The 26,444-nt window shown below is 35.5% G+C and overlaps 1 protein-coding gene across 13 annotated transcripts in view; it reads right to left on the bottom strand.

Moving 5' to 3' along the window:
* KCNIP4 (potassium voltage-gated channel interacting protein 4) overlaps window positions 1-26,444 on the bottom strand; it is a 380,467-nt gene that overhangs the window by 36,723 nt on the left and 317,300 nt on the right. For 6 of the 13 annotated variants that reach the window (XM_048941687.1, XM_048941680.1, XM_048941686.1 and 3 more), the window contains one exon: window positions 3,371-3,495. In XM_048941687.1, coding sequence (XP_048797644.1) covers window positions 3,371-3,495 — 125 coding nt within the window. Of the gene's footprint in view, window positions 1-3,370; window positions 3,496-4,450; window positions 4,700-4,725; window positions 4,780-9,903; window positions 10,006-26,444 lie in introns of those variants that run through there. The other 7 variants (XM_048941682.1, XM_048941681.1, XM_048941679.1 and 4 more) reach the window with 4 other exon arrangements.

The following is a 26,444-nucleotide window of genomic DNA, read 5'->3' as shown; positions in this document are numbered from 1 at the left end:
GTTTCCTTACTGTTGCTGTTTGCCTCATTTACTAACACTAGTAGGGAAGAAAGCTGTCTTAGAAATCTTGTTTTCTCAATAAATTTTACAAATATAGAGCTGCCTATTTAAAGCTACTGTATGTATCCAGGCACATTTTTATGCATGCACAATTTCAATTTACACTTTCTCTGATATACAGCTAGATGAGAAAAATGTTCATCAAGAAATCTTTAAACATTTCCAGGAAAGTGGAATAGTTTCCCTGAACAACATTCTGCAGATTTTTTTTATGACAATAACAATCAACCAAAATTAAAAGATCATTAACATTTAAGTTTAGCACAGGAGCATCCTTTGTGCAACACAAGTATTATTTAAGTATTTTTTAAATGGAAATTTGCCAAAGCCAGGGACATTTTTAAATCTGTGAGAGATCTATCAATGGACAAAAGAGAAAGAAAGACCACATGTTGAGTGCATGCTTGATAGTCTGTGCAATTTATTGTGAAGTACCTCTTGTACTAGGCCTGCCACAGAGCCATTGGTTTGAAAGGTTAATGACTGCTGCAATCACAATTTCAATTTACAAGAAATGGGATGACAAGAAACCAACTACAAAATGGAGAGGTCCCACTGTGATGGCAGCTGAGCAACAATTCATCAAGAAGAGTGCATGAGGATTGTGAAGCCAGAGTGCTAAGGACAATCTTTTGAGTCTGGGAGGGCTCAGGACTTCCTTTAATCTCGTTTTTCAAGGATAGCATAGATTTTAAATGGCAAAATTGATGAATACTCATAAGTCATCCTTTCATGCTTTTCCTTTAACAGCTGTTAGGTCATCTGAAAGTGCTTATCTCACTTACTTACATTTTCTGTAATATATCTCTTCTTGTACTTTAAATTTTGACCTTGATTACTACCAAAACAGCCATCAAGACAAGCATTTCAATGCTCTTAGGGCCTTTTTTTGCTGTTGTCCTGTATTTGCTTCCTGAAACATCAGATGTTCTACAATGCAGACTCTCTAAAGCTTTCGTACATTTACACAGATACAAGGATGCTATCTGACTCTTGGTGCTCCTCATATATAAACTACTTTTTGCTAGATTTGGAATGCAACTTGTCTGTAAATCAAATTCATGAAAATATCTTTACAGGCTTATATTTTTATTTCTCTTTGAATAAAAAGCTTAATAAATGAAATTTTGTAGACATCACTTATACTAAAGTAATACAGTTGCTTTCCCATCTGAAGTCAAGAAGTGTGTGTAATTAACATGAAACCATAAATAATAAGTTAGTGGACATAAGCTGGATGAAATTCTGGTTGCTCCTATCTCAGAACACACAACCTAGAATTGGGCAGGATTCAGGGAAGTCAACAGGTTGGAATAAGTTATGTACAATGAAAGATTATAAAGACAAAAAAAGTTTTAGCTAGGGAAAGAAGAGACTAGACAGGGTTTGTGGCAGAGATGTGAAAAGCAATATCTGAGAGAAGTAATGGTAACAGTTACTCATTTTCTCATAGCAGAAATACAATAGCTATTAAAATAGAAGGAAGTTGTTTTGAAATAGACATGAATTATTTTTAAGATAAGGTATAATTATGACATAAATGTAGTTAAAGTACATAAAACTAAAATATGCAGCTGTAACATTCAGTATGATAAATATTTCAGTATAAGAATGCAAGGTGACAGAACAGTATGTGAGCCAAATGATAACTCTAAATTTCCTCTGTTCTTATATCCTTTCCTTTATATGGCTACTATTGAAAGAAGTATGCTGAGGCATGCTAAATTCAACTAAATACAACATTCCAACTCTCCCCTCATCATTGCTGAATTAAAGGCAAATATCACCTCCTTCAATCTGTCCACCAAGACCGCCAGGTCTTTTTCTGCAAAACTACTTTCCAGCTGGATGACCTCCAGCATATACTGATGCATGAAGCACAGAGATGAAGCACATGGGGTGAAGATATTGACAGGATAGCATTAAGCTGAATTTAAAAAGAATGGTACTGAGAAGGGAGGTGGCCAATGGCAGACAGAATTCAACAAGCGTTGTCGAGGGAGATCATTTAAATACAGCCATGGGAGAGACTATAACACTGTCCCATATCAACGCCTACCAAACCACTCAAACTGTGTTTGATAAAACCTGAACAGGTGACAGGAAAATGAACTAACTCACATAGATGACCTTCTGACAGAGCTGAGACACACTTGCCCTACCCACTCTCTGAAGAGATTAGGTAGCTCCAATCTAGCACCAGGTTTTGCAGTAGAACAGACAAAGATGAGAAACAAAACAAATCCCAGCTCAACCAAAGGTAACCATTCATTTCTGAAGTTTGAAGCCTGGGTTAAGACTGCTGCTTTAAACTGATTTGTAACAGTCATCAGCACTGGACATGTTTTACAGCATTTTTGAAAGTAATTGATAACTTTACAATCATATTAGACACGCAAAAAAAATCTGAGTTCCATGCTCATTAGCTCCAAAAAGTTGGGGATATTTATACTTGCATGTCTTTAATTACCATGTACTGATAAGGAAATGAAACACTTTAAGAAAGATGTATTACCATCACAACTCCTTTGATGCAATACATTTTAGAACACAAAAGTAGATCAAGAGCTGGAATTCCTCTTGAAAATTACAGTAAATAGTAACCAATTAAAATACTTCCTTATAATGTATTCTCTTCTTCCATGCGCCATGTTACACAGAGAAGCATCAAGGTCCTTTGTTCTGAGGCTCTAAAAATAACTTTCTTAGAGAAAAGGACAGAAGGCTTATTTTATCCACTACGCTTTTACCTTTCTGCCTTAGATAATTAGGAACATTAGCTCATGATTTGCAATACCTTGGGACTAGTATCATTAACAGGGGAATGTTCTTTAGTACCTTCAGGAAATGAAAGCCTTTGAGAGCAATCATGGTTAATCACTAACATGACAACATTATATACTGTCTGAAAATGGAGATGATACATAGCTAGGACACATTACGTGACTCTATATTTTACTTCCACTGTGAGCTTCCAATAAAAATGTTGTTTTAAAGTACCCTTTCACACAGCTTGCTTTCACTACATCACTACTCCTATCATTTCATTAATCCAGCCTCAACACAACTTTTAATCTCTCCTTGAACAGTCTTACTTTGCTAACTTAAATTATTCTCTGCTTCACACTTTGCATCTTTTAAACTATTCACTTGTTGCAGATTGATTATTTCCACACTTTATGCATGTTTCCACATGCAGCATTTAACCATGGAACCCCACAAGCTCAATTGAAAGCAATCCTGTACAGCTGAGATCGCAGTGGCATGTAATGTGTGAAGCAGATGGTAAATTAAAAACTGAAGTACTTACATTCTTGAAACCTCTATATAAGATCTGAAGTTCCTTCTTTGTGAATTTACTCTGTGCTTCCAGCAGCTCAAGAGCTTCAGGTCTATGCCGTACTGTGGCCATTTCCATTTCATCTTCTACAGTGTCTGCAAAATGCAATAGACAGAAAGGAAAAGCTCAATAGGTAGAAATACCTATCCTATGTAGGAAAAAAAGAAAATTAGATTACATTATTTTAAAGAATGGCTTTTGTGACCTAAAAGACATGTAAGTTCAAAATGAACGTGTCACAGGGAATCTGCTTTAATGGCTGCATAGAGTGTGGAACAGCAATGATGATCCAGAGGTCTGGATATTATTACAATATTAATAAAAATAACAGTAGACTGGAAAGCAGACATTCTACAAGGACATACATGACATATTCAGTAGGATTTTGCTGTTTCTACAATCCTCTGAACAAAGAAAAGACCTTATAAAACCTTACTGTGTCTCAGCAATACTGGTGATATTCCCTCCGTCAATCACTGGATCAGCCTGGGATTCCCAGTGTCCTCCTTTATGGATAACTTTCTAAAATGTTTGGGAAGGATATTCCACATTCAACAGTGGGCCTTACTTTGAGTACAGCATAAGAAATGATTATTCATGGTGAGCAGCTTTAAGGAGGTAACATGAAGATTTTAGCAAATATGAATGCCAATATACACCTTTAAGGCTCTAATATAGTTCTAAAAGGACAAGATTAAAATGTGAGAGTCCAAAAAAATAGCTAAAGCAGTGTACAGTACAGATTTTCTTATACAGGAGTACAAGGCATACATTTGATCCAAATTTTGACATACCGTATATAGTACTCCTGATAAATTCAATCAAATCACTGCCTTTTGCTGGATCGTTATACCAGCTATAGAAATGTAACCTGAACAAAACCTAACATGCTTTTTTTTTTTTTTTTTTTTTTTTTTACTTCTTCAATGGTAAAAATATATTTTTTATTTCATCAGTGGGGGCCTCTGCATTCTCAAAGTAAAGTTTTATTCACCTCAGTTTTTGGAAGATCCCAAACAAAACCCTCCATTAAAACAGTATTATGCTTACATCTTCACATATTTTTTTTTCTGGTACAGTGCAATAATAACTTTCAGTTGCTTGGGAGAAATCTGGCATCAGGAGATCAAGTTCAACAATCCCAAAAATGGACCACTTTAGAATAAAACCAGAGAATCACTGAATGGCTTGGGTTGGAAGGGACCTTGAAGGTCATCCAGTTCCAATCTCTCCACCATGAGAGGCACTCCACTAGAGCAGCTTGCTTGGAGCACAGAATCAGTATATATCAACAACTTGGATAAATGTTCAAAAAATTGTAGGACCTTGTCTTTTCTTCCTGGTAGAGAGAGGTTGTTGCTGGCACTCATCTCAGGAACCTAAGGATTAAAGAAATATTCAAGGTGTGGAAAGGAAGAAAACAGATGTTTAAAAAAAAGAAAAAAAAGAAAAAAAGAAAAAGTGAGTTCCACTGCTTGAGAGGCTTCCAGTAGAGAATGGACGGTCCAATAGCAGAGGTGATACAATATCAAAAGTGTATGTAATTATTCCTATTTCAGTGGTGGTTTAACTGAAAGACAAGAAAGCAATGTTCTGCTGTAAACTCTAGGCAGGTATATTTCTCATACAGGCATGTCATCAAAATGGTAGTGTCTAAGTGGTTTCCTAAACCATTAACAACGTCTTGTGAAAGAACCAAGACTGAAAGTGAAATGGCAGATCATCACATCGACTTAAAACTCAGATCAAGACTTTTAAACACATGGATATTTTTTTCTGACGTTATTAAGAATTTCTTTCATGTAACCAAACAGGAGAAATTAACAGATAATTTCTGAATTGTGTCTGAACTGAATTTAGCCAACTTCTGCTCCAAGCAAAGCCTCTGTGCAAGGCAGCATCCACAAGCCTAAATGTTACTGTTCTGAACACAGCATAGAAATATTTACGTACTTTGAAATACACAAACACCTGTACAATGGGCATAAATGCAGATTCCAAAATCTGACAATGTGCTGAACAGAGCCATTAATATAGTGAACCCATGACTTATATACATGCGTAGTTTTTTAAATATATTTTTTCACTATGCAGAAAATAAGTAATGTGGTGAGTTTAAGGCAGTGCATATAGTTAGGCTGAAACAGATATCTTCGATGAGCAACATTGATTCAGTAGATTTTTCAAAGAGTAAACTGAAGTGTTTTAAGATTGCAATGTGATGTGTAACATTAAATGATTTAGGTATTAAAAGGGCACAAGTTTTACAGAATAACTCTTTATTTTACTTCTACTCTGGTGATTTTTTTTCTTCAGTTTCCTCCTAATAGCACTGTTCTTCAGTATGGATATGCTTCGGTTTCTGCTGGTTCCTTCTTACCCTAAATCCCAAGACTAGGTAAGTATTTACCTTAAGAGCGTCAACTGTGAATTCTTTTCAGATAAGATGACCAAGGAGTAAGTAAGGACTCGTAACTTTAGAAAATCAGCAAGTCATTTAATAGATGTAATTATAGGTGCAAGATAAAAGGCATGGTGTTAGATAAAAAAAATGAACACCGTTAATGCTTTATGGCTTTTCAAATCTGATTCTTAGAACATCATTTTCTCCTGACAGTGTTCCTTGAGTACATTTATTTTATTAATTAAAGCTGCTTCTGTCAAAGTTTTTCAGCTTAGACTCAATGTAGAAAGATTTATTAGAATAAGAAATACAGTGCTAATCCATTTAAAATGACGTTTGCAGATGCCATAACAAAATGTTAAATTCAATCACTGAACCAGACTGCAAATTTACAGAACACTTTGCATTTCATAACTCTTCTGAGAGACATGTTAGTTTTGTCTGGCTCTTTACTTTGGCTTTTTCCAAGTCATTATTTATGAGTGTAAGCATTACAGAGAATGTCTGTAGGAGGAACCAGACATGACATTTTTCATTTAATCTGACAGAAGATATTTTCCAAATCAGTATCACCCATAGACTTATCTGAGAATATCCACTGTGTATTGGCTTATGGGCAAGCTAAAACATATTTCTCTTCCATGCATTCGTGGGATGCTTCAGATGACTCAGACACAATCAATATTTTTGTGAAAAATTCCAATGTAGACACTATTGACAAAAAATCCACCAGTTTACATAATCGTTTTGACGTTTGGTGATAGTTTTGAAAGATCAATATCTGAATTCACAGGATTCTAAGAACATTTCAGTTCTCACCTTTAATAAGAAAATTCATCTCATGTGGCAGTGCAGTTCTATACAGTTATCAAAGCACAATTAAATTGTTCCAGAGTTAAGAATCTGTCTTCCCAATGTTTGGAAAGCCTAACAAAATTCCTGAGCTACATTTTAATTCTCCTTGAGAACATCCAGGGTTTATTTTGCAAGGTTACCGAAGCTTTGCCATCACATTTTTAAGGAATTTTCTCTTCTGTATTCATTATAAAATAACTATAATGACATCATATAGATACGCAGCAGAAATTTTCTCAGGTGTAAAAAAAAATGAACTTGAGAATAAATATTGTTGAAATGCCACTTTTATATGTCATGAGTTACATGGACTTTAAATTTATTATCATTTATAGAGATAGGGACTTACAGGGAAAAAAGGTCTCTATTTGTGAATCATCCGATTACCTAGAGGGATATCTACAAGCTCTTCTAGAAGTTAAATGAATAAATGTAATAAACATAAGGCCAAATATATGTGCCACAGAATGTGATGCCTGTATGTCCTTATTGATGAACATTTCTACAGTGTTTAATGATTTGGTAAAAATGTAGAAGACTACAGTGTGGTGGCAATGTTAGTTTTCTGTTAATGAAAAGATTCAGTGTACAGTCTTATCACACTCCATTTCCGTAGCACCTTACTGACACAAACAGTCCAAAAATAAGATCAGTGGGAGCTTTCTGATAATATGCCAACCACGCTGATTAATATACTATAGCATTCATGAGTTACTTGTTCTCTCTCTCTCTCTCAAAAAAAAAAATAATTAATACTTATGGCTACCATCACCCAGACAAGAAAAAAACACACACTTCGAGATGTGCAATTAAAATGTGTGAAAATACATCTATTTCTCAAGAGAAGTTTTGTAATTTCTACGGCATTAATGAAAAATTCATCATTTCAGTTCTTTAGTTTCTTCAATCTAAGTTAAGAACTCTTTTTTCACATTTTTCACAAAGTGCTAATATATCTCAGCTGAAAAAGAGAAGCAAGTTCATATTTACTTCTTAATATATTAAATAAATAATCATACGGGTGTCATTAATGAGTTATCTTTCTTCCAGCTAAACAGTAGAGACAGTTTTTAAGGCATTTGCTACAGGAGCTATGCTTTGAACCTTCCATCACATATTAAATAACAAAATGGTAAAATCAATGCGAAAAACAGACATACTCCTTAAATAATGATAAAAACGAATCAAAATTTAGGGCATACCTGTAAAAATTGTGCATATACGTTTGCCTGTACAGATCCCAAATTTCATCTCCCTTATTTATTTAATAATGGCATGCATACACACTATTCCAAAACCAATCTTAAGTCTAGACTTACCAGTCTAAAATACACAAATAAGAAAAAGCACTCTGAGATGTACTGTTGAATGGGAAGGCTGAAATAAGTTTTTATCTTTATTATTAAAATAACCCTTTTCTGCACATATTCAATTGCAATATACAACTGCATATGCAACTGCAAATTAAGGATTGGCAGTTTTTCAACAAAATACTTGCTTTAAATCTATTCCTAGTAAATTTTCTAAGGAATTCATATTATGTGGTGGTCATTGTAGGTAGTTCTGACTTCATTCCCAGTACATCAGGAATGTTGTTTCTTTCATGCCAGAAGAAATCAAATAGCACATTATGTCAAAATACAAAAACAACAACGTACATCTACAATTTAATGTAATATTTTCATTTAATGTAATATTCTCATTTAAAACAACATCTCATTATATACAAGAGCACAGAGGAAAATGTTGACTTCATCTTTTCTTTTTACTACTTGGTTCTTAAATATGAAACAACTAATGCAAGTTCTACTTTGTCTTCTCTTTCGGCTTGTAAAAATACTTTCAGCTCAAAAAAGCACATTTTGCATGGTCAGAGATTTTGAGAAAATTTAAATATTTTCCTGTTACCTGTACAGACAAAAATGTCGCACAGAGATGTGCAAGGAATAAGAACGTGTTGCTCTCCAAACATCAGACAAAGGAATAAAGCCTTCCATTTCTTTTTAGTCTAGGACTATCATTACTCAGGTCATGTAGGTGTAAGCAGTTTCTACTTAAAGCTGTCACTACAGTGAATGCCTTTTTTAAGCTACAGTAAAACACATCAACTGAAATCACAATGAAAATGTTACTGTGCAACCAAATCCTTAGTGCTTTTCATCTTTGAGATCTCAAATGCCTAGGAAGGACAGAAAGTAGCATAGAAGAACAGTCTTCTCTATGGAGGCACACATGAAAAAACTGGGTAGCAGAAAGAAATCCTATGTCCATACCACTGAAGTCTTAGTGCTTAATCTGGGGCCTGTGTTTACAGCCCAGTGGTCTCGGATTTTTCCATGATCACTGGACATGGGGAACTGCTCTTACAAGCACTTCTTGTTTTATACTGATCAATATGCTTTGCTAAGAAGAGGATACTGGAAGCATAGGGACCACTCAGAATCTAATTTTAGCTGCTAAAATGAGTGCATAGAATAAAGTCAAATTAATCTAGATTGAATTGGGTCCACACTTGATATTTAATATCAAGTTATATCAGCAAAAAAGATATAGGAATGTATTAGTGTTATTTGTATTAGTGTTATTGCTCTAATTTGTCTTTATCTGGGTATATATGGATGGTGAATCTGTCCATCTGTTTCTTCCTGTTGGACAGTCTCTGAAAGGATTGTATTTTGTCAGAGCATAGGATCAAGACATCAAAGAAAAAGTCAGTGTGCTTGTCCTTAAACTCTACATTCATATTGTTTGTTTTCAAGCTCTATTTTTTTTTTCTTCCAGATATGTACATCAGGTTTCATTTCCTACAAAGTTTGGTATTACATAACAAAAACATGTAGGGCCAAGCCTTTCAGCTAAACCAGTACTGCTGATACTATCCTATGAGCTGGACAGCAAGAACACAAACATTTGTACTTGTGTACAAAAGAGCTACCAATTTGCAAATACAGTGAGAACAAGCATTTAATTTCACCAGTGAACCACTTTTCAGCTAGCCTGCAGAGCATAAATCCCAACCCAGAATCTACTGCAGAGCAGACTCTGGCACTGGTATATTGCCGTTATGCTCTGCACAGACAAATCTGTTAGCAGCCTGTCCATCACTCCTTTTAAACATGAATAGATCATTCATTCAGCAGATATCTTCTCTTTTGAACAAGCAGTTAATGAAAGTACAAATTTTGTTGCATGCAAACCTAAAAAAAAAAATCAAAATAAAAATCAAATGAAAAATAAAACTTGCTTTGAGTAACAGGAGATGTCGTTTTGGCAGCCGAGCAGGGCAAGAGCTTCATAAGTCGCTCTTTAATACTGCGTTTGGCACTGTTCTGAGCGTAGAGGAAACCTAAAAAATATATTATCAGTATTGTTAACGTAGGTTTGAGAACAATTTCTGTACATGCTGCAGTTTATCATTATAGCAGAATCCTTATGGGGAAAGGCCAAACAGACAACAGCCATCCTGAATTGCCAAGGGCAACCTGAATTTTTGATCAGGACAACAAAACCATTTTGTCGTATCTTTCCAACAAAGGGGATGTTTTGTATGTTGCATCCCTGGAAAAGTTCTTATAAACTGCCAAAGTTCTTATAACCCACTTTAGAACATCCCACAAATGCATCAGGTTGTGTATTTGAAACAACACAAAGCAAGTGTGTTTCTAAAGATTTTAATGCTAGAAATACTTCAAAGATTTTTAACTGTATTTAATTAATTATTTGAATTTAGGTTTAATATGGAAAAACATACACAAAAAAACCACCACACAAATAAAAACTTAAGTATATTTTTTGTTGTCCTTTCTGGCAATCTTCTACTTTCAAAATTGAGCTTTTTTCATATCGTACATTCAGCAACTAAGATAACCAACCTGGCACTTTTGCCTTTTCTGAAAACTAAATTATTGACTACAATTAACAACCAGTCTACCTTCTCTTTAATATTTGAAGTTTAACATATATATATATATGTAGTTATATATATATATGTAGTTATAGGTATTATTTACATTTTCATCAATATTAACGTGGCTGAATAACCGATGTTGACGTGCCATAAAGTAGGTAAACCAAACTATCCTTATTTATTGAAAAGGAAATTGTTAGCCTAAATGCCTGCAACATCTGACTGATTGACCATTTTATACAAAATGGATGATATGAGCAAACATCTCCTAGATGGGTATTTGCTGCAAATGACTGACTTAACATCTGTACAACAGTTTACCAAATGATTAATGCTCCTAAGAAAGGTAAAGCTCAGTTTGGACTTCATGTAACTCCTGCACTTTTTCACATTACTACATAGTTATACAGGTCCACAGGTCCACGGAATCCATGTAATTACTGAAGATGTACACAGTGCCTTGAAGAACCCAATGGATTGTGTACTTTTCAAGTTCACAGATTTGATTAAGCAAAAAATTCACCACCAAGAAAGTATGCTGCAGTCTGTGTTGTGTTAATATAGTGAGAGATTATTGTCTTAACATTGATCTTCAAAATAGATATTAATGAAAAGGTGGAAAGCCATGAGATAGTAATGCCATGATCGTGATTGTCTTCCTTCAAACTGCTATAGAAGAGAATGATAGTAATTCATAGCCAGCAAAGTGATATTCAGAAACTGATTTTTTCCAAACTCATCTTGATTTCATTTGTTAATATTTTGTCATCTAGAGATTTCACAACTGTTATCCCTCACCCAGTCAGTCACAAACTCCCATGGGCTGTGTCAGACTTCTTCATATTCAGGTTAGTTAACTAGGGCTCCTTGCTCTTTAGTTTGATAATTTGTTCTTCTGCAATTGAAGTTAAACCCTGAGACACACTTTACCCCAGAATTCACAATGGGAATGACCTAAAACTCATCTCCATACCACACCAGCTGGAATTGTGATTTTTGTCTCAGGAGGTGCTCACACTTCACACAAACTGCTCTAACTAGAGCATGCCCTACACACCTTTACATCTAGATACTGCTGTACTGAGATATGTTCTGTATATGGATAGATTTTAGGCATACGAGACAAACTTTAAGAGTGGCTGCTATTTACCATAATTTATATCTGCAGTTGCAACAAATAAAGAAAGCAATTGTTTAAACCTCTGATTTACAGAGATTTAAACTAAAGAACTGTTAATCCACAACTGTATAAATAAAAGTATAATATGTGTAGTTTATAGTACAATATGTGTATAGTAGAATATAAAAATTATGGTGTATGCATTGTAAATTATGAAAGATTTATAGATTACCATACATTCATAATCTACTATATCTAAACCTAGACTAGACCCATCTTAACTCTTTACACATTTATTCAGACATATGTCTTTGCTTTACTGTGTATTGCCCTACTGTTACAGAAACAGGTCAAACCAACCCAGCAAAGAACATCAATCAAAGAGAACTTTGCAGGAGTTTTTAGAGGCAAAACATCTCTCTTCCTAAATGCGCTTGTTTTCATTGCAAATGTCCTGCAGCCAGCATGAAAACAAGGGCAGGTAGCCACTTTTTGTTGGTAGTCTTCTGCTCAGCAGAATAGCATTCTGGCTTGCATCCCCCCTAATAACACAAGATGGACTGTTGGTGTTGTAGCTGTCCTTGTACTTCAATTCTTACACAACCTTCGCTACAGCAAATTCCCACTACTAAAAACAGCTCTCTCTTGCCTTGCTTCCCACCTCATTGTTGACCTTCTATAATGGGATTTGGGTGCTAAACTTCAACCTAGAAGGCACACACATCAGAGCACTTTTCTCTTTCCTTTATTTGGTAAAGCCAGAAGATAAGCTTCCTGTGTTTAAGTCTTGCTCTACCTTTTACTCAGCACTATTTATAGTCCACTGGCCACATCCAGTGTCTCAGCAGTACAGCTTGCTGGAATTTGCATTTTTTCACTTACAGTACTTAAAGTCTTCTGAAGAAGGTGGGAAAAAATGCCTATATTGTATTTTAGTTCTTTAGTTTGGAAGAGGCCTAATATAAAGTGTGAAAGCCAAGCTTACATTTTCCTGGATCTAAAAATTTGGTAGGAGTTGACAAAGATTCTGGAGGGAAAAAAAAAAGCATGAAGTGTTTTCTTGGCATACTGGTTTGCACTCAATTTCAGCTGTATGTTCAAATTTCTCCCAGGACCTTAAGAGCTGTCAGCCCCACTAAACTGCTAATGTTTCAGCACAGATGGAAGAGCAAGGGAGACAAAACGAGTGCAGTTTTTCATATTCATAGTTCAAGACTTGTGGAAGAGAGCCAAATCAGAAAGTGTTCCTTCTACGTAGTGAGCCTGGGAATGAAACAAAATGATGTACAACAGAAATATTTATAAGTCTCAGTTTTTGGAAACACCTGCTGAGGAACTGTCTGAGTTATCATTAAGCTACTCTATGGATCCTCAACATTTTTAGCCAAACTGGGAAAGCTTTCTTGCCAATCCCATTTCTATGTACAGATATAATTTTAGTGATTCATCCTGTTCTGCCCCATCTGTTTTTCATTCCAAAATACATCTGTTAGCTTCACAGACCACACAACCCTATAAACTACAACAGATCTACAGGGAGGAGCCATAAAGGTGTTGAGCAGAAAAAATGTACAGCAGCATTTTAGGGATTGCTTTGAAACACTTTCAGGAATAAGACTGCTGTCCTTCTGTCTCAGTTCCCTTGTACACACTGTTTTACATCAGATTTCCAGGGGCAGACTGAGATGAGGAGCTGGCAGCCACACTTACCTACCAACCAGTTAGAGGTCAGAATCAAAATGGAATTCCAGAGACCAACAGTGCTTAGCGTGGATTGTAAACAAAAAGTAGAGAAAAAGGGATTTTGCCTAAAACAATAATCACAGAATGGAATACGTTGGGCATTTGTGGGGTGGGAGATAGGAAAAAGAATAAAAGAAGAGATGAAATACTTAATAACACCGGAGAGAAGGACACAGAAATGTGTGAAAGCACAAACAATTTAAAACAGAGAAATGACCGCTCTTTTTTCCTTTCAGTATTTGTTAAATTTCCCAAATACAGCTTTATTATTCAGATAACACCTCCACAATAAAACTGTGCAGATTTTCAAAATAAAAAACTTCTGAAGTTATAAATAGTTTCTATATTTAATGCAAACATTATCTAATACTTTGTCATCATTTCCAGGGGCTCAAACGCAAAAAAAAACCTGTAGAGTTTCCCCAGTACAGAGCTTGAAAAACCTCACATGAAACGGCCCAGGTGAGCATATGAGAAGATACACAATGAACCAGATTTGACTGCTATTCTCAGCTATGCAGTTTCCTTTTATTTTTCCCTCCTTTTATTTTATTTTATTTTATTTTTTTTAATTCTTCCTTATGGGGAGAGCACAGAAGTTTTTAATTAACTGTACTACATACAAATTATCACACAGCAAACTGTATCAGCATAGAGAAGGTTATCATTTAGGGATCTAGGAAAGAAACAGATAAGGAAGAAGGCTTTTTAAGTTAGAGGAGTACTAGATCAAAGGAAAAAAATACTTGAAGAAGAGTTCAGAAATGATACAGATAAATTTAAAAAATAAAAATGAAAAAAAGCCTGTTAAGCACAATGTTTTTGTTAGGCTCTCTTACTGTTGTAAGCAGTAAATAGTTGTACATTATTATTAATGAAACTCCTGATTTAGTATTGTTCAAGGGGATTTTAGAAGTGAAATAAAAATGCTGAACAACAGAGCTTAACTGCCAACAGCTTTGTAATGCAGCATTTTCTGAAGGACTGTTAAAAACTGATGTATACATGAGAATCTAAAGAATTATTTTTTGTTTTCCATTCGGCTTTGATTCAAATATATTTTTATAGCTTTTAAGGAATGACAATTTCTCTCAAAGAAACAAGCAATTAGTATAGACTCTGGGCCAAAGAAAATCTGCAAGCAATTCAAGAATGTTTAAAATTCAGGAAGGACACTCCACTCAGGGAAAGCCACACTGGCTACTATTCACAGTCAATACAGTGCAGCTGAAATAGATTGGCAGATGAAATCAGAGATGCTGAAGGAACCTTTAACTATAGAGAAAAATTCTCATCTAATTTGTGCTAGAGATCTTGCAGATGGCTTCTAGAGACAAAGATTGAAGAGAAAAGAAATATTCTCACAGCTTAAGAAAGGTGGACACTACAGCAGGAGCAAAATAGGCACTAACACTAAGTAGACTCACCTGGATATCTCAATGGCAGTGTACCTAACCATCAAGAATCTCCAGAGACAGCTTTGGGGAGAGGCAACATGGGTTTGTAACTGACAAGTAAAGGGAGACAAGAAGAACATGAAGATTTGAGGGTATTTGGGATATGAGGGGTTTGGGCACAGTGAACAGTCACACCAAGGTTGTGGGCACCCTGCCCTGCGGTGTCATCTACTGGAGTTGGGGATCTCCCTGCCACTCAGTGCAGCAAGTGGGGATCTCAGCCCCAACCTTGGGATTGGGAATGGTGTATGTCCCCTGCAGCAGGCTATGGCCAGTGAACAGCATGAATGAGGGGTGCTGTCCCAACAGTTGGAGAATCCTTGGTCCCCCACGTGCTGGAGGCAGCAGCTACTTACAACATCCCCGTACTTTACAGAGAATGGTGCTTTTGTATTTTATAGAAATTTGGGTAAGACTAGTAACAGACATTTTTAATGAATAACTTCTAGCATATGTCTTCATAGTGTTCACAATATTATTCAATTAGTCTGAGTGGAAACAATTAACCTGCAGTGCTAGAGGCTGTCATTGTAATGTGTTGCGGTTTTTTTAATGCTTTATATGAATTTAGTTCTTATGAAAGATGTCTCATCAAAAGCTCAGAGAACTTTCACAAAACAGTTAAATGAAATCAGTGCACACTTTTCAGTTCTGCTGAACTAGCCCCAAGGGAGTCAGCTGTAACCTAGATCATTCAAATGGAGTTCACTTCTAAGACCACTGTCAAAGTCAACTTCAAGACAGAAGCATCTGGATCTAAAGTATATATTCTCCACTTAGATTGCAAATTTTGGTGCTTTGAGGTGATAGTGACATTACACCACACCTTCTTACAGAAGTTACCAAATCCCTAGTAAACACTGATAGTTTTAAGCTGCTGCTGCCGCAACTCCTAGTTTTCTTTCTTGAAGTAAAAAATGCTCTATGTGTCATTGGTCTGAATCCTGCTACTGTAGCAATTACATTTTTGAACAAGACAGAAAAGGGAAATGACAAAGTAATGAAGAATACACTTTTTCTTTTGCAAAGAGACTGTAAGAAGCCAAAAATAATGCCTTTCACTATGTACTTCATTTAAAAAGTTATAAAATAGAACTAGAAGAAAAGAATATAAATCCTTCCCATTTCTCAGCTATGAGCATTTTCCTTCTAATCTTAGCAAAAGAAATTAATTGAGCTATTCCAAGCTACTTTTTGAGATTAGAAATTGCTTTTACTGTAAGCTTTGGCCATGAATTGGGAAGGCATCTAATCTATTTAAAAAACATCAGATTATTAATGAGCAACAGCCTGAAAAAATGTTAGATAATCATACACTGTCATAACAAATTTACCTGACTCATGCAGTAGGTATGAGAAAATACACCAATAAGCTATTTCTGTTAGCTTTTTCTATGAATTACAGTTCAAAAGGTTGGCAAATTCACAAAGCATTAGCAAGACAATTAGAACAAAGTTCTTTCCATTTCAGTGGGCAAAAGTGCTAATAAAATTAGTTGTTTTGAACAAAGACATATAAAATTTGACTTATAAAGTAACTTTGACACCAGATTGCACAAAAACATTAGAAAAAAGAAGTTCAACTGATCACTGGCTTTTTATCCTGATGTTTTTCTAACCTTTGCAAAGGACCCAAGGGAGCATTAACACTGAAACATAAAAGAAAGGTCACTTGCTGTATAACAGTTTAAAACATTATTTTTGGATGGCTTTTTAAAAGTGCTTTTTACTATGAACTAATACTTGCACACACAGGCATACACAAATTCTGACCACAACATTCTGATACTACTTACAAGTCTTCCCTGTGGCAATTCAGGCTGCAAGATAAGAGAAACAAACCTCTGCAGAAAGTGAAGGTATTTGATTACATCCTCTTGATTTTGCACCTCTTTTCCCTGCTTAAATGACTTCTCAGCTGTTAGCGCTCACTTTCTTTTGCCTGTAGTTTCTATTCCACCATATAACCTTTTTATAATAGTTCGCACTTGTGCATCTGTTACATTCCTTTTTTCAGTAAATATTTCCTGCAGTCCATTCAAACTCTGCTACAATTTTCCCACTTTGTTTTAAGTGTATTGCCCTGACATAAATGTAGTGCTTGCTGCTTTGCAGCCTTTATAAACATCTCTCCTATACTTCCCTTCCCACATCAGTCCATCACCAATGTTCCCCTCCTGTCTTGGGAAAGTCTCTAGTTACTTTAACATAGCGCACGTCTTCCTTTCTTCCCTCAGAGATCACCCATTTCTCTCAATTTTCAGGTAGGAGTTTCGCTCTTTCTACTCATACCACTGCACGCAAAAGGTAAGGAGAACTGTCCATGTGCTCTTTTTTAACCATACCCTAAAACTTTTCATAGCACGAGACTGAATTTGTACTTAGAAACTTGTAGAGCTGTGACCATGAATAAAGACATATAAGATGTGCTGCTTTGTATTATTTGTCCCATTATTTCTGTTGTTATTGCTGCTTTCTCATCTACTTGGTTGCTTTGGACAAAGACATTAATCTACATTCTCACGACAACTACTACAATAAATCCAAGCTAGACCTGATCCTTAGGTACTCTTATGCAGAACTATATAAATTTAAAAATAAAATAAAATGAATCACCTAAAAACCAGTACTAGATAAAACATTAGTGCAACTACTGAACAGGAATAAGTGACTTTAACTTCACTCAGAGAGCCCTGCAGTGCTCTGTCATGGGCTATGAGGCACAAACTTACTTTCAGCCTGAAGGAGCTTTTAACTGTGACGGAAGGCTATGTGCCGGGACTGCATTTCTCACAGTCTAAATCTTTGTGCTTGGAATCAGTTATTTCCAAATGAGTCATAAATGTGAGCTTTCTCTAGAAGAAAACAGGAGACCTGGTTACCTAAGAATGCTTAGGTATTCAGTAACATTATTGACTCAGTCTTCACCAGAAAGTGCTTTATCCACACCATGCAAGGAAGGATGTGGACTGGGAGAATGAAGAAGGACATACTGTATTAGAAGAACAGGTTCAAGACCATTTAAGGAACCTAAACTTACATGAGTCCATGGAACCTCATGAGATGCATTGTAGGATCTTGAGGGAAGTGGCAGATGCAATTTCTAAGCCAATCTCCATTATATTTGAGAAGTTGTGATAGTCCAGTGAAATCCTCACTTACTGGAAAGGGGAAACAACCCAATTTCTAAAAAGGGGGAAAAAGGGAAGGTCTAGGGAAAAGCATGCCACTTGGTCTCACTTCTGTGCCTGACAAGATCACAAAGCAGATCCTGGAATATATGATATATATATATATATGATATGAAACTGAGATGGTTACTGAAGTAGCATGGCTTCACTAACGACAAATCGTGTCTGACAAATTTGATTGCCTTCAACAATGAGATTATAGCATTAGTGGATAAGAGTATAGCAACTGACATCATTTACCTGTACGTGTGGTTTTCTGAAACAGTTTTGCAAACCAACCAACAGAAACTGTGCTATGGGTAGAGGAAGCAGTGTGTAAAAAAGTACAGAATGCCTTGGAAGAGAAACACTACAGCTACTGTCAGTTGTTGAAGACCTTCTTAAGCAATAGACTGAAATACTATTTGCAAAGAGAATACCTTTCATTTTTAGTCTTGGGCATGTACTGAAAAATTATATACGTATCAGAATTCTTAGTGTAGGATGCCACCAGTACTTACAGGAAGACCAACAATTCTAACTTATCTAACACGAATTAAAAGAGGAAAAATATCAGTCTGGTGATATATTTTCTGTATGTGAGGAAAGAAGCCATAGTGAAGGAAGTCTCCAATTTTAATGCATTATTTAAAAAAGGGTCACTCACACCTAACTCATCTATTTTGGTAAATCCAGAATTCATCAGAATTTTTCATCAATAATAAAGAAGAATGATCCTCATTCAGATTGTGCCTTCCCATTTACAGCATTTTTGCAGAAGTTTCCATATATATATATATTTTTTAACTAGCAGCAGAAGAGCCTTTCAACGTGGCTGGTTTTATTTACTTTTAAAGAAAAGAATCCTCCTATGTATTTCTTTTGAAGTGGAAAAAAAAAAATTCATAATGGAACAAACACGAAAACACCAGCTGGTATTTTCTGAAGAATGCATAATTCAACAGTTTTTAAAGGTCTGCGAGGAAACAGCAAACAAACTGTTGCTGGTGACCTATAGACTGGGGCACTGGGGACACTGATAGGAATCATATTTGTTTAAAAAAAAAAAAGGAAAAAAAAAAGGATTTCTCATATTTAAGTGTGATTTTAAAACTGGTGCTGCTACTCTAAATTTAAGGTGTTACACAGGAACATGTACACGAAAGTCTGATTGTGTGAGCAGTACAGGAACCTCCCAGAACAATGTCTGTCCTGCTGCCTTGTGTTACAAAACAACTAATTAGCCAGCTCAGAGAAGAATAGCAGTGTGCTTTTAGTGTGCTTTTTCCTTCATTTTTCTTCCAGATCACTTATGTTTACAGAAAACAAATCACAGGGCTCTCAAAAGTCAAACCAAATTGAGTGGCTACATCCACAACACAGAGATACTGTCAGGCTTGTATTGTTTTACCTGCAGTTTCCTCCTAAGGGAATTTGGGTCCTGAAACTTCTGAAAATTACTGAGGTTCAGAAAGTGGGCTGCCTTTAAGAATTTCCTCTTACATACCTTCTCCTTGGACCTACTGTGAAAGAATTACACAATAAAACATCTTTCAGCGACTATTTATTCTGAAACCAGTAGGTATAAATAATCAGAGATAACTGTATGTATCAATTTAACGAAGGACTTCATTACTGTATAACTTAATGAATTCTTGTGATCAAGCCTAGTTCTTTTTCACAGTGCAATATACCCTCAGTTAATGTCCCCCATCCTTTCTCTTTCCTCGGGTAACCCGAGACACAACCATTAGGGCAGTTAATTCAGAAATACAATCTCATTACTCAACTCATGTATTTCCTTAGACATGTTAACAAAATACTATTGAGACTGCTTACACTAACGCTGAGATTGAGCTAATATTTCTGAGAGGACAATACAGAGTGGTGGTAGAAACCAGTAGAAAATAATCTTTCTTGGGGGCAAAGATGTAGCTGGAAGTAATTCAGCCTTTAGGGTTCTACTGATGTCAGAATTGTTACAGTGTCTCTTATCATATAGGATAACTATCTCGTAAACTTTTTAAAAAACACCTATTATTAGCAGGTAGAAAACACATGCATTGAAATAAGGTTTAACCTACAGAAAACTCATTTCTCTCCAATTCTGAGCTATGCTTTGTTTGAAACCACTGTCTTCAAAAGGAATTTGCCTTTTAATCATGTTTGCAAGGAAAACACATAGAAAAAAAGGATGCACAGTTTCCAATGACACCTTTGTTCCTGTGTTTTTTTCCAACTTGGATTGTTATCTTTTCCATGTATGATTTTTATAAGATATTCTTCAATACACCACTAAGAATATTCACCTGGGAATTAATTATAACAGACTTTGTCAAAAATTTGTTTATTATCATTTTTAAACATTCATTACAGAAGTCTGTGGGATTAACACACCACATCTGGCATTTCATACTTAATTTATACCCTCAGAGGAAGTACTGTGCAGCTTTTGTCAAAATCTCTCCTAAATGGTCTTAAGAATATAATTCACACTAATTGCATTCATAGCAATAACAAATAAAACAAAAATCAAAACAAAATGTTGTTTTGTCCCCTTGGATAATTTGCTAATACATTCTAGACTGCAATCTCTTTCAGATTTGCAAAAAACTTTAGTTTTGTGTGTTCTATACTGCAGAGCTGATGACATCTGAAATGCGAATTTTAAAGGGCTCCTTTTCATTCTTATGGTGCTTCCTTAAGAAATGTACTAAAGTGAACTAATTGTAACTAGAAGTGATGCCAGAAATCCTTTCAGAGTAATGGTGTAAGAGAAAATTATCTCTAAGTTTAGCCCAGAGATCACAATTATTCCTTCCAGGTGACTCATTTAAGACTTGCTGCAGCAGATATACGATCCTTAAGATAATCCGAAACATTGTTAAATTGGTTAAAATTGGTTAAAAAAAGTTTTTAAGAAAGCACATTTTGACCTTACTGATGTTGCACATGAGAGTAAATCAAAGCCTGGAAGTAGGACACACAGATCCTATCCCCATGATGTCATCTCACATAAAAGCAATAAAACCACAAGCGTAAAGGCAATAGCAGCAGCAGGAGGAGAAAAAACAGAAAACTCTGGCATTTATCTATTTGACAAAGGGACAAACCAAAATATTCAGATTTTCTTTTGCATCATGATCTTGCAGTATACATACAAATTCTTCACAGATACTGCACAGTGTTAATTCTCTAGGTTGGCATGGTTCTACTCAATGAAAACTGCTAGAATTTCCTAGGACAATTCAGAGTTCAGAGTTAAATGCACCTGAGGATGCTCATCATTCTTACAAAAGAATTATTTTATTGAGGAGTATTTCTGCACATTAGATGAAATTAACAATCAAATGATATTTTAAAAGTCAAAGAAACAGTAGTTAAAAGCTATGCTGAAGTAATCAATTTTTCATTAGAAAGTTCAGGAAAAAAGGTGTCAAGGATGCAGAGAATGCGATCATTCTTTCTCATTTAAGAAGTAACAAGTCCTTGATTGATATGAATTCAAATGTATACTAGGCAGAAACTTCATCTAGTGTGACTCATTGCACAGAGTTGATCATTACACAGGTTGATACAAAATTATTACGTAGGTTGACCCAAAAATAATGCCTCCCATTTATTTCTGTGGAAACTAAAACAAATGCAAAGGCAATATTTGATAAAGGAAAATCTCAGCTACAAAATACTATTCTTCAACATAGAAATAACAAAGTACATTGGATACAAATTCATTATTTCTAGCCAGATCTCAACTACTGGGCCAGATATGTTGAGGTATCTGAAAGACTATTCTTTTCCTCCTCTCTTGCTGGCAATTTGGAATATACGCTGTGACGTGATGACAGGAAGATTTTCAAACTAACTGCTTCCTTATGAAAGCTGCAACCCAATATTCTAAACTGCCTGCAGCTGTGTTTTGTTCATAACACCTACTGTGCAAAAAGAAATACAGCAAGAATTTTTTTTTTTTTTACCTGTGTTTCAATCCACTAAGTGCTTAAGCTAATAGAAAGCAAAGGAAAAAAGTACTCAGAAAGGGCTTTAGGCACTTCTGTAAGTGCATTTATTTCATTTGAAGGGCTCTTGCTCTTTTGGAAGACTTCCCCGAACACCTAAAATACAGCACCTTTCACAGACAGAATATCAAACCAGTCTAAACTACTTCACTAAATAATGTTAAAATGAGACTCTAACAATATTTGAAACCTCTATAAAAATTTTTGCCTTTCGGATTGCTATTGGGTATTTCCTATCACATCTCTTACTGAGTTCAAATAAAAATCACACTAATGATCTAAGATTAAAATATGCCCCAGGGAACATTTGATTAAAGTATAATATTGAGGATCAGTGATTCATTGGTAATCATAAATTCATAATACTCATGGCAGATGAAATTGTGTCATTTTCCAGCAAGCATATAACCTCTAAGAACAGGTGGATTTGAAATCATTATCAACATTCAATTTAATAGACAGAAACTATATGGAAGAGCACACAGATATGACCTTCAGTCTAATTGACTATCACATTCTATTACACACACATGCTCGAAGAGAAGTATCTTCAGTGACAAAATGGATTTACATTGCTTGGCTATTGCTGTTTCATACTGTTGTGTAACACATATTAGTAGAACTAGTCATGCAATTGCACAAAAAAATGGGAGTGGCAGACAGTGGGCAGATTTAAAACTGTGTAGTTTCACTGAAAACTAAGGTTATGTTGCTTTGGATTTTGTTTGCTAAAATGCAGTTATAACACAGGATTGGATCTGTATCCCTGACCAGGGGGTAAAAAGTGCATTTCAAGTCTAAAGTCTCTAAAATCACATTTTCTTAAGTTAATCTTTATCTTAGCTGCTAATAATTAATATATATATATATATTTCTTATTAGTATCCATTATTTAGTACCACTTATAAATTATCTGCATTTTTGTGTAATAAATTTGCTTGCAGTACCTCAATTAAAAAACATTGATGGACCAAAACCAAAAAAGGGAGAATATTCCCATGGAGTCATTTATATTGTAAATTACTTGTGATTAGCTTATTGTTAAAAGCAGGAAAAAGCATATAACTGTCATAAACAGCTCATCTTGCTATGATTAGAATACTTTTCTTCACAAAACTACATCTACTCTAGATAATCACATTCCAGATTCGGCAAGTTGCAAGAAATAACAGTTATTACAGTTTAAATTACTGATCTAGCAGTCATTTGGAAACAACAGGGAGGACACTGGAGGCAAGGCTGGAATTCAGAGAGCTTTTGGCAACTCAGAAAAATAACCGTAAACCCTCAAGGATACAAGCCATTCAAGACAAGTGTGAAGTACTCCCTGAAGAAAGAATGGCTTGGCAAAATTAATAAAGTTTCAGATACTGGCTTATGTCTGTGCTAAGGTACTATCTATCAAGGTCACAGACAGCTCCAGCGAGTGTATAGTTGAGTAAAACGAATGAAAACAGGACACTAAAAGAAAAGAACTGAAAAAGCACATTTTTTGATCTAGGAAGGAGAAGCCTGAAGGGAAACAATATAATGGTATGGAGTGTGCATAAGGTTGTCACAAAAAGGAAAAGAATATTCTGATGTTGGGTAACAAACAAAAAGTAACAAGCTTAGGTTTCAGAAAAGGGGTTATACATAGGTTGCTCTGAAAGCAATGCCTTGTATTTATTTTACAAAATATGCAAGAAGCATAGTAACACTATCTGATAGAGCACTCTCAGCTAGAAAACCTATATTTCAACATAGTCACCACTATTAATTAACATTTTCACCAGCAGTGAACAAGAGCCTGCATGCTGCACTCATAACAATCTCTACCAGTGGAGGTGACCACTGTCACTGTCACCACTGCTGAAATGCACCACCCACTGCCTCACTATACTCACACCCATTGTTTGGCTTCCATAAATGTGAACGGACACAATTTTTTCCCCATGGAGGAATTCAGTGACATATCTTTGCTTCATACACACTTCCATTTCAGACGCCATTTTGTCGGACTGCTGCTCTGCTACCATTTCTCACACACCACACAGTGTAAGAAAATACTGGTGGGAAGGTTCAACTTCTGCTGCCGTACCACCAACATCTGCCTCATCTCTGATGTCATGGACAAGCAAAATAGAATGGGAGGCATTACTTTTGGATCAGCCTCTGTATTGTATTGTGCTTTTGGAAAATCATCCTAATTTAATCAAGTAAATTCCCTGTAAATATGTTGTGGGCCTATCATTAGTTTTGTTGCTTTAAAATTTGTCACAAATACTGTAAGTGTTAAGGCAACAGATTAAATGAATATCTGACAATCTCATCAGCTTTGTTTTTATGTTCCTGTGAAACAAGATGAATCCTTAAGAAGGGCAAATGGCACCTCATTTGCTATAAATCTCTTTCTCTATATACAACTCATCAAGGACTTTCAGATTGGTCAAATGTGACTTTAGATTGTTAAACCTGTCAAGCAGGGATCATGCATCTCTTTTAGCCATTAGCACAGCAGTTGATCAAAACAAACCAACAAATCATATTGGCAACCCTGGTTCTGAAGAAGCTAATAGATTGCTGCCAGCAAGCTCTCTGACCAGGAAAACACAAACTCAAATTACTGACAATTGGTTCCTTCCACTTTTTTCCCCTCCTGATACTTGGATTATAGGTAGTTCTGATTATTTAGTACTGCAATATGTTGGTCATTTGTAAACATTTATTAAGAATGTTTTTGATAAAACAGTTCAGAAATGTATGCAATGAGATACAACAGATATAAATAAGACCTGCTAACTCATGAATCAAATCAGCCTTCACCTTCCTCAGATAATTTATTACCTGAAGCTAATCTCACTAACACTTGCTTAAAGATTTGGTCACTAACAAACAGCATCCTTTGAAATCAAAGTCTTTCAGGTTTTATTTCTCATTTGTCTTCCTAATCAAGACATAATAATACGTATTTTGGTAGACACACTTTAAAAGTCTGTATACAGTTTTCTTCCATACACATCTCTGTGCTGCTCTGAAGAACAACCAAAACTGCCTTTATGTCTAATGAAACAAAATGTGTGTAAGATCAAGTGCACAGTTTCAATTATTAAAATTATATTCCTTGTGGCTTTTAGGAACATTAGTGCAGCCTCTTCCAGGGTAAAGGATGGAGACAGCAGTTATTTACCGGTGTTTGAGTTTTGTAATGTTTCTCTTCAGCACTTAGAAATCTAATTTCCTGTGTTATCATCCATCACATCCCTTTTGTGCTGGCTCCTCACTAATTCTTCTCATAACAGCTTGGACTGATAAGATGACTGTGGTCTTATACAAGAACAGATTATTGGAAGTAAATCAAAACAGATAGTAGTTAAACAATATGTGTTAGGGCAGTATCAGAAAGCTTTCTCTTCTCCATTCTCCTTCTCTGACTTTAATGAAAGATCTCCATTATCTAATTTTAGTGTTCCTGGAGTATAGCCCTACTGCTGTCACCAGACTGTATTATTAGTAATTTAACAGTACTGAAAGCTGAATGAAAGCAGCTGACAACTGAATTCTAAAATTGCCCAGTTATTTGATCTGGGAGCATGCAGTGAAAGGCATGTACCAGTACTTTTGTGTGTCAAGCAGGCAAGAATACTTTACGTCTTTTTATACATCTCTTGCAATTCAAAACCTTGTATTTTGACACTGAGACCTGTGTCAGACTCCTATCAACAGATTAGAGATATGGCTTCCTATAACATCTGCAGTGATTTCAGCAAAAGCCTGGACTTGAATGTTGCATCTTTATAACTTCTTTTTGTGAAGTCTCCTCTTAGCCTCCTCTAGGCAGATCAGCTTTGTAAATATTCATAACAGTTCTGAGTGACTCTTGATCCTTCCCAAACATCGGAGGCCCTACTGATTTCTTCTTCAATGAAACTAAAGCTTTTGATAAGGAGCTGAGGAGTAGCAAAGAGGTCACATCTGCAGAGAAACTTTTACTGTGATGTAAAAGCCAAGAATGAGCACGCGAATGGCATCAGAGAGGAAAGCTATAGTATAGCTTATCTTATCACAGAAAAATGGTAGTTTTCTGCCTATTTCCTTATGCACTTTTACAGCAAGGATCTCCAAAGCTGTTGTTTGATACTTATTATGTATAACTAAAATAAAAATATGCAGATAAGCCACATTATTTCCTACTCCAGAATCATTATGTTAAAAAATTGTCCCACCAAAGTCAAAAGCAAATACTGATTGTATTCATGCATCTCAAACTGACACGGAAACAGAAAATTTTCTTCTCTCAGAATATATGTTACCATATAGCACAAATGCAATGCATTGGGAGTTGCCAGTAGGTGTACTTCCAATAAACACAGCTGTTTTCAAACTTTCT

Source organism: Lagopus muta, chromosome 4, assembly GCF_023343835.1.
Source record: "Lagopus muta isolate bLagMut1 chromosome 4, bLagMut1 primary, whole genome shotgun sequence".
Classification (NCBI taxonomy): Eukaryota; Metazoa; Chordata; class Aves; order Galliformes; family Phasianidae; genus Lagopus; species Lagopus muta.
Note: the sequence above shows the minus strand (reverse complement) of the source record. Positions and strands in the feature narration are given on the sequence as shown.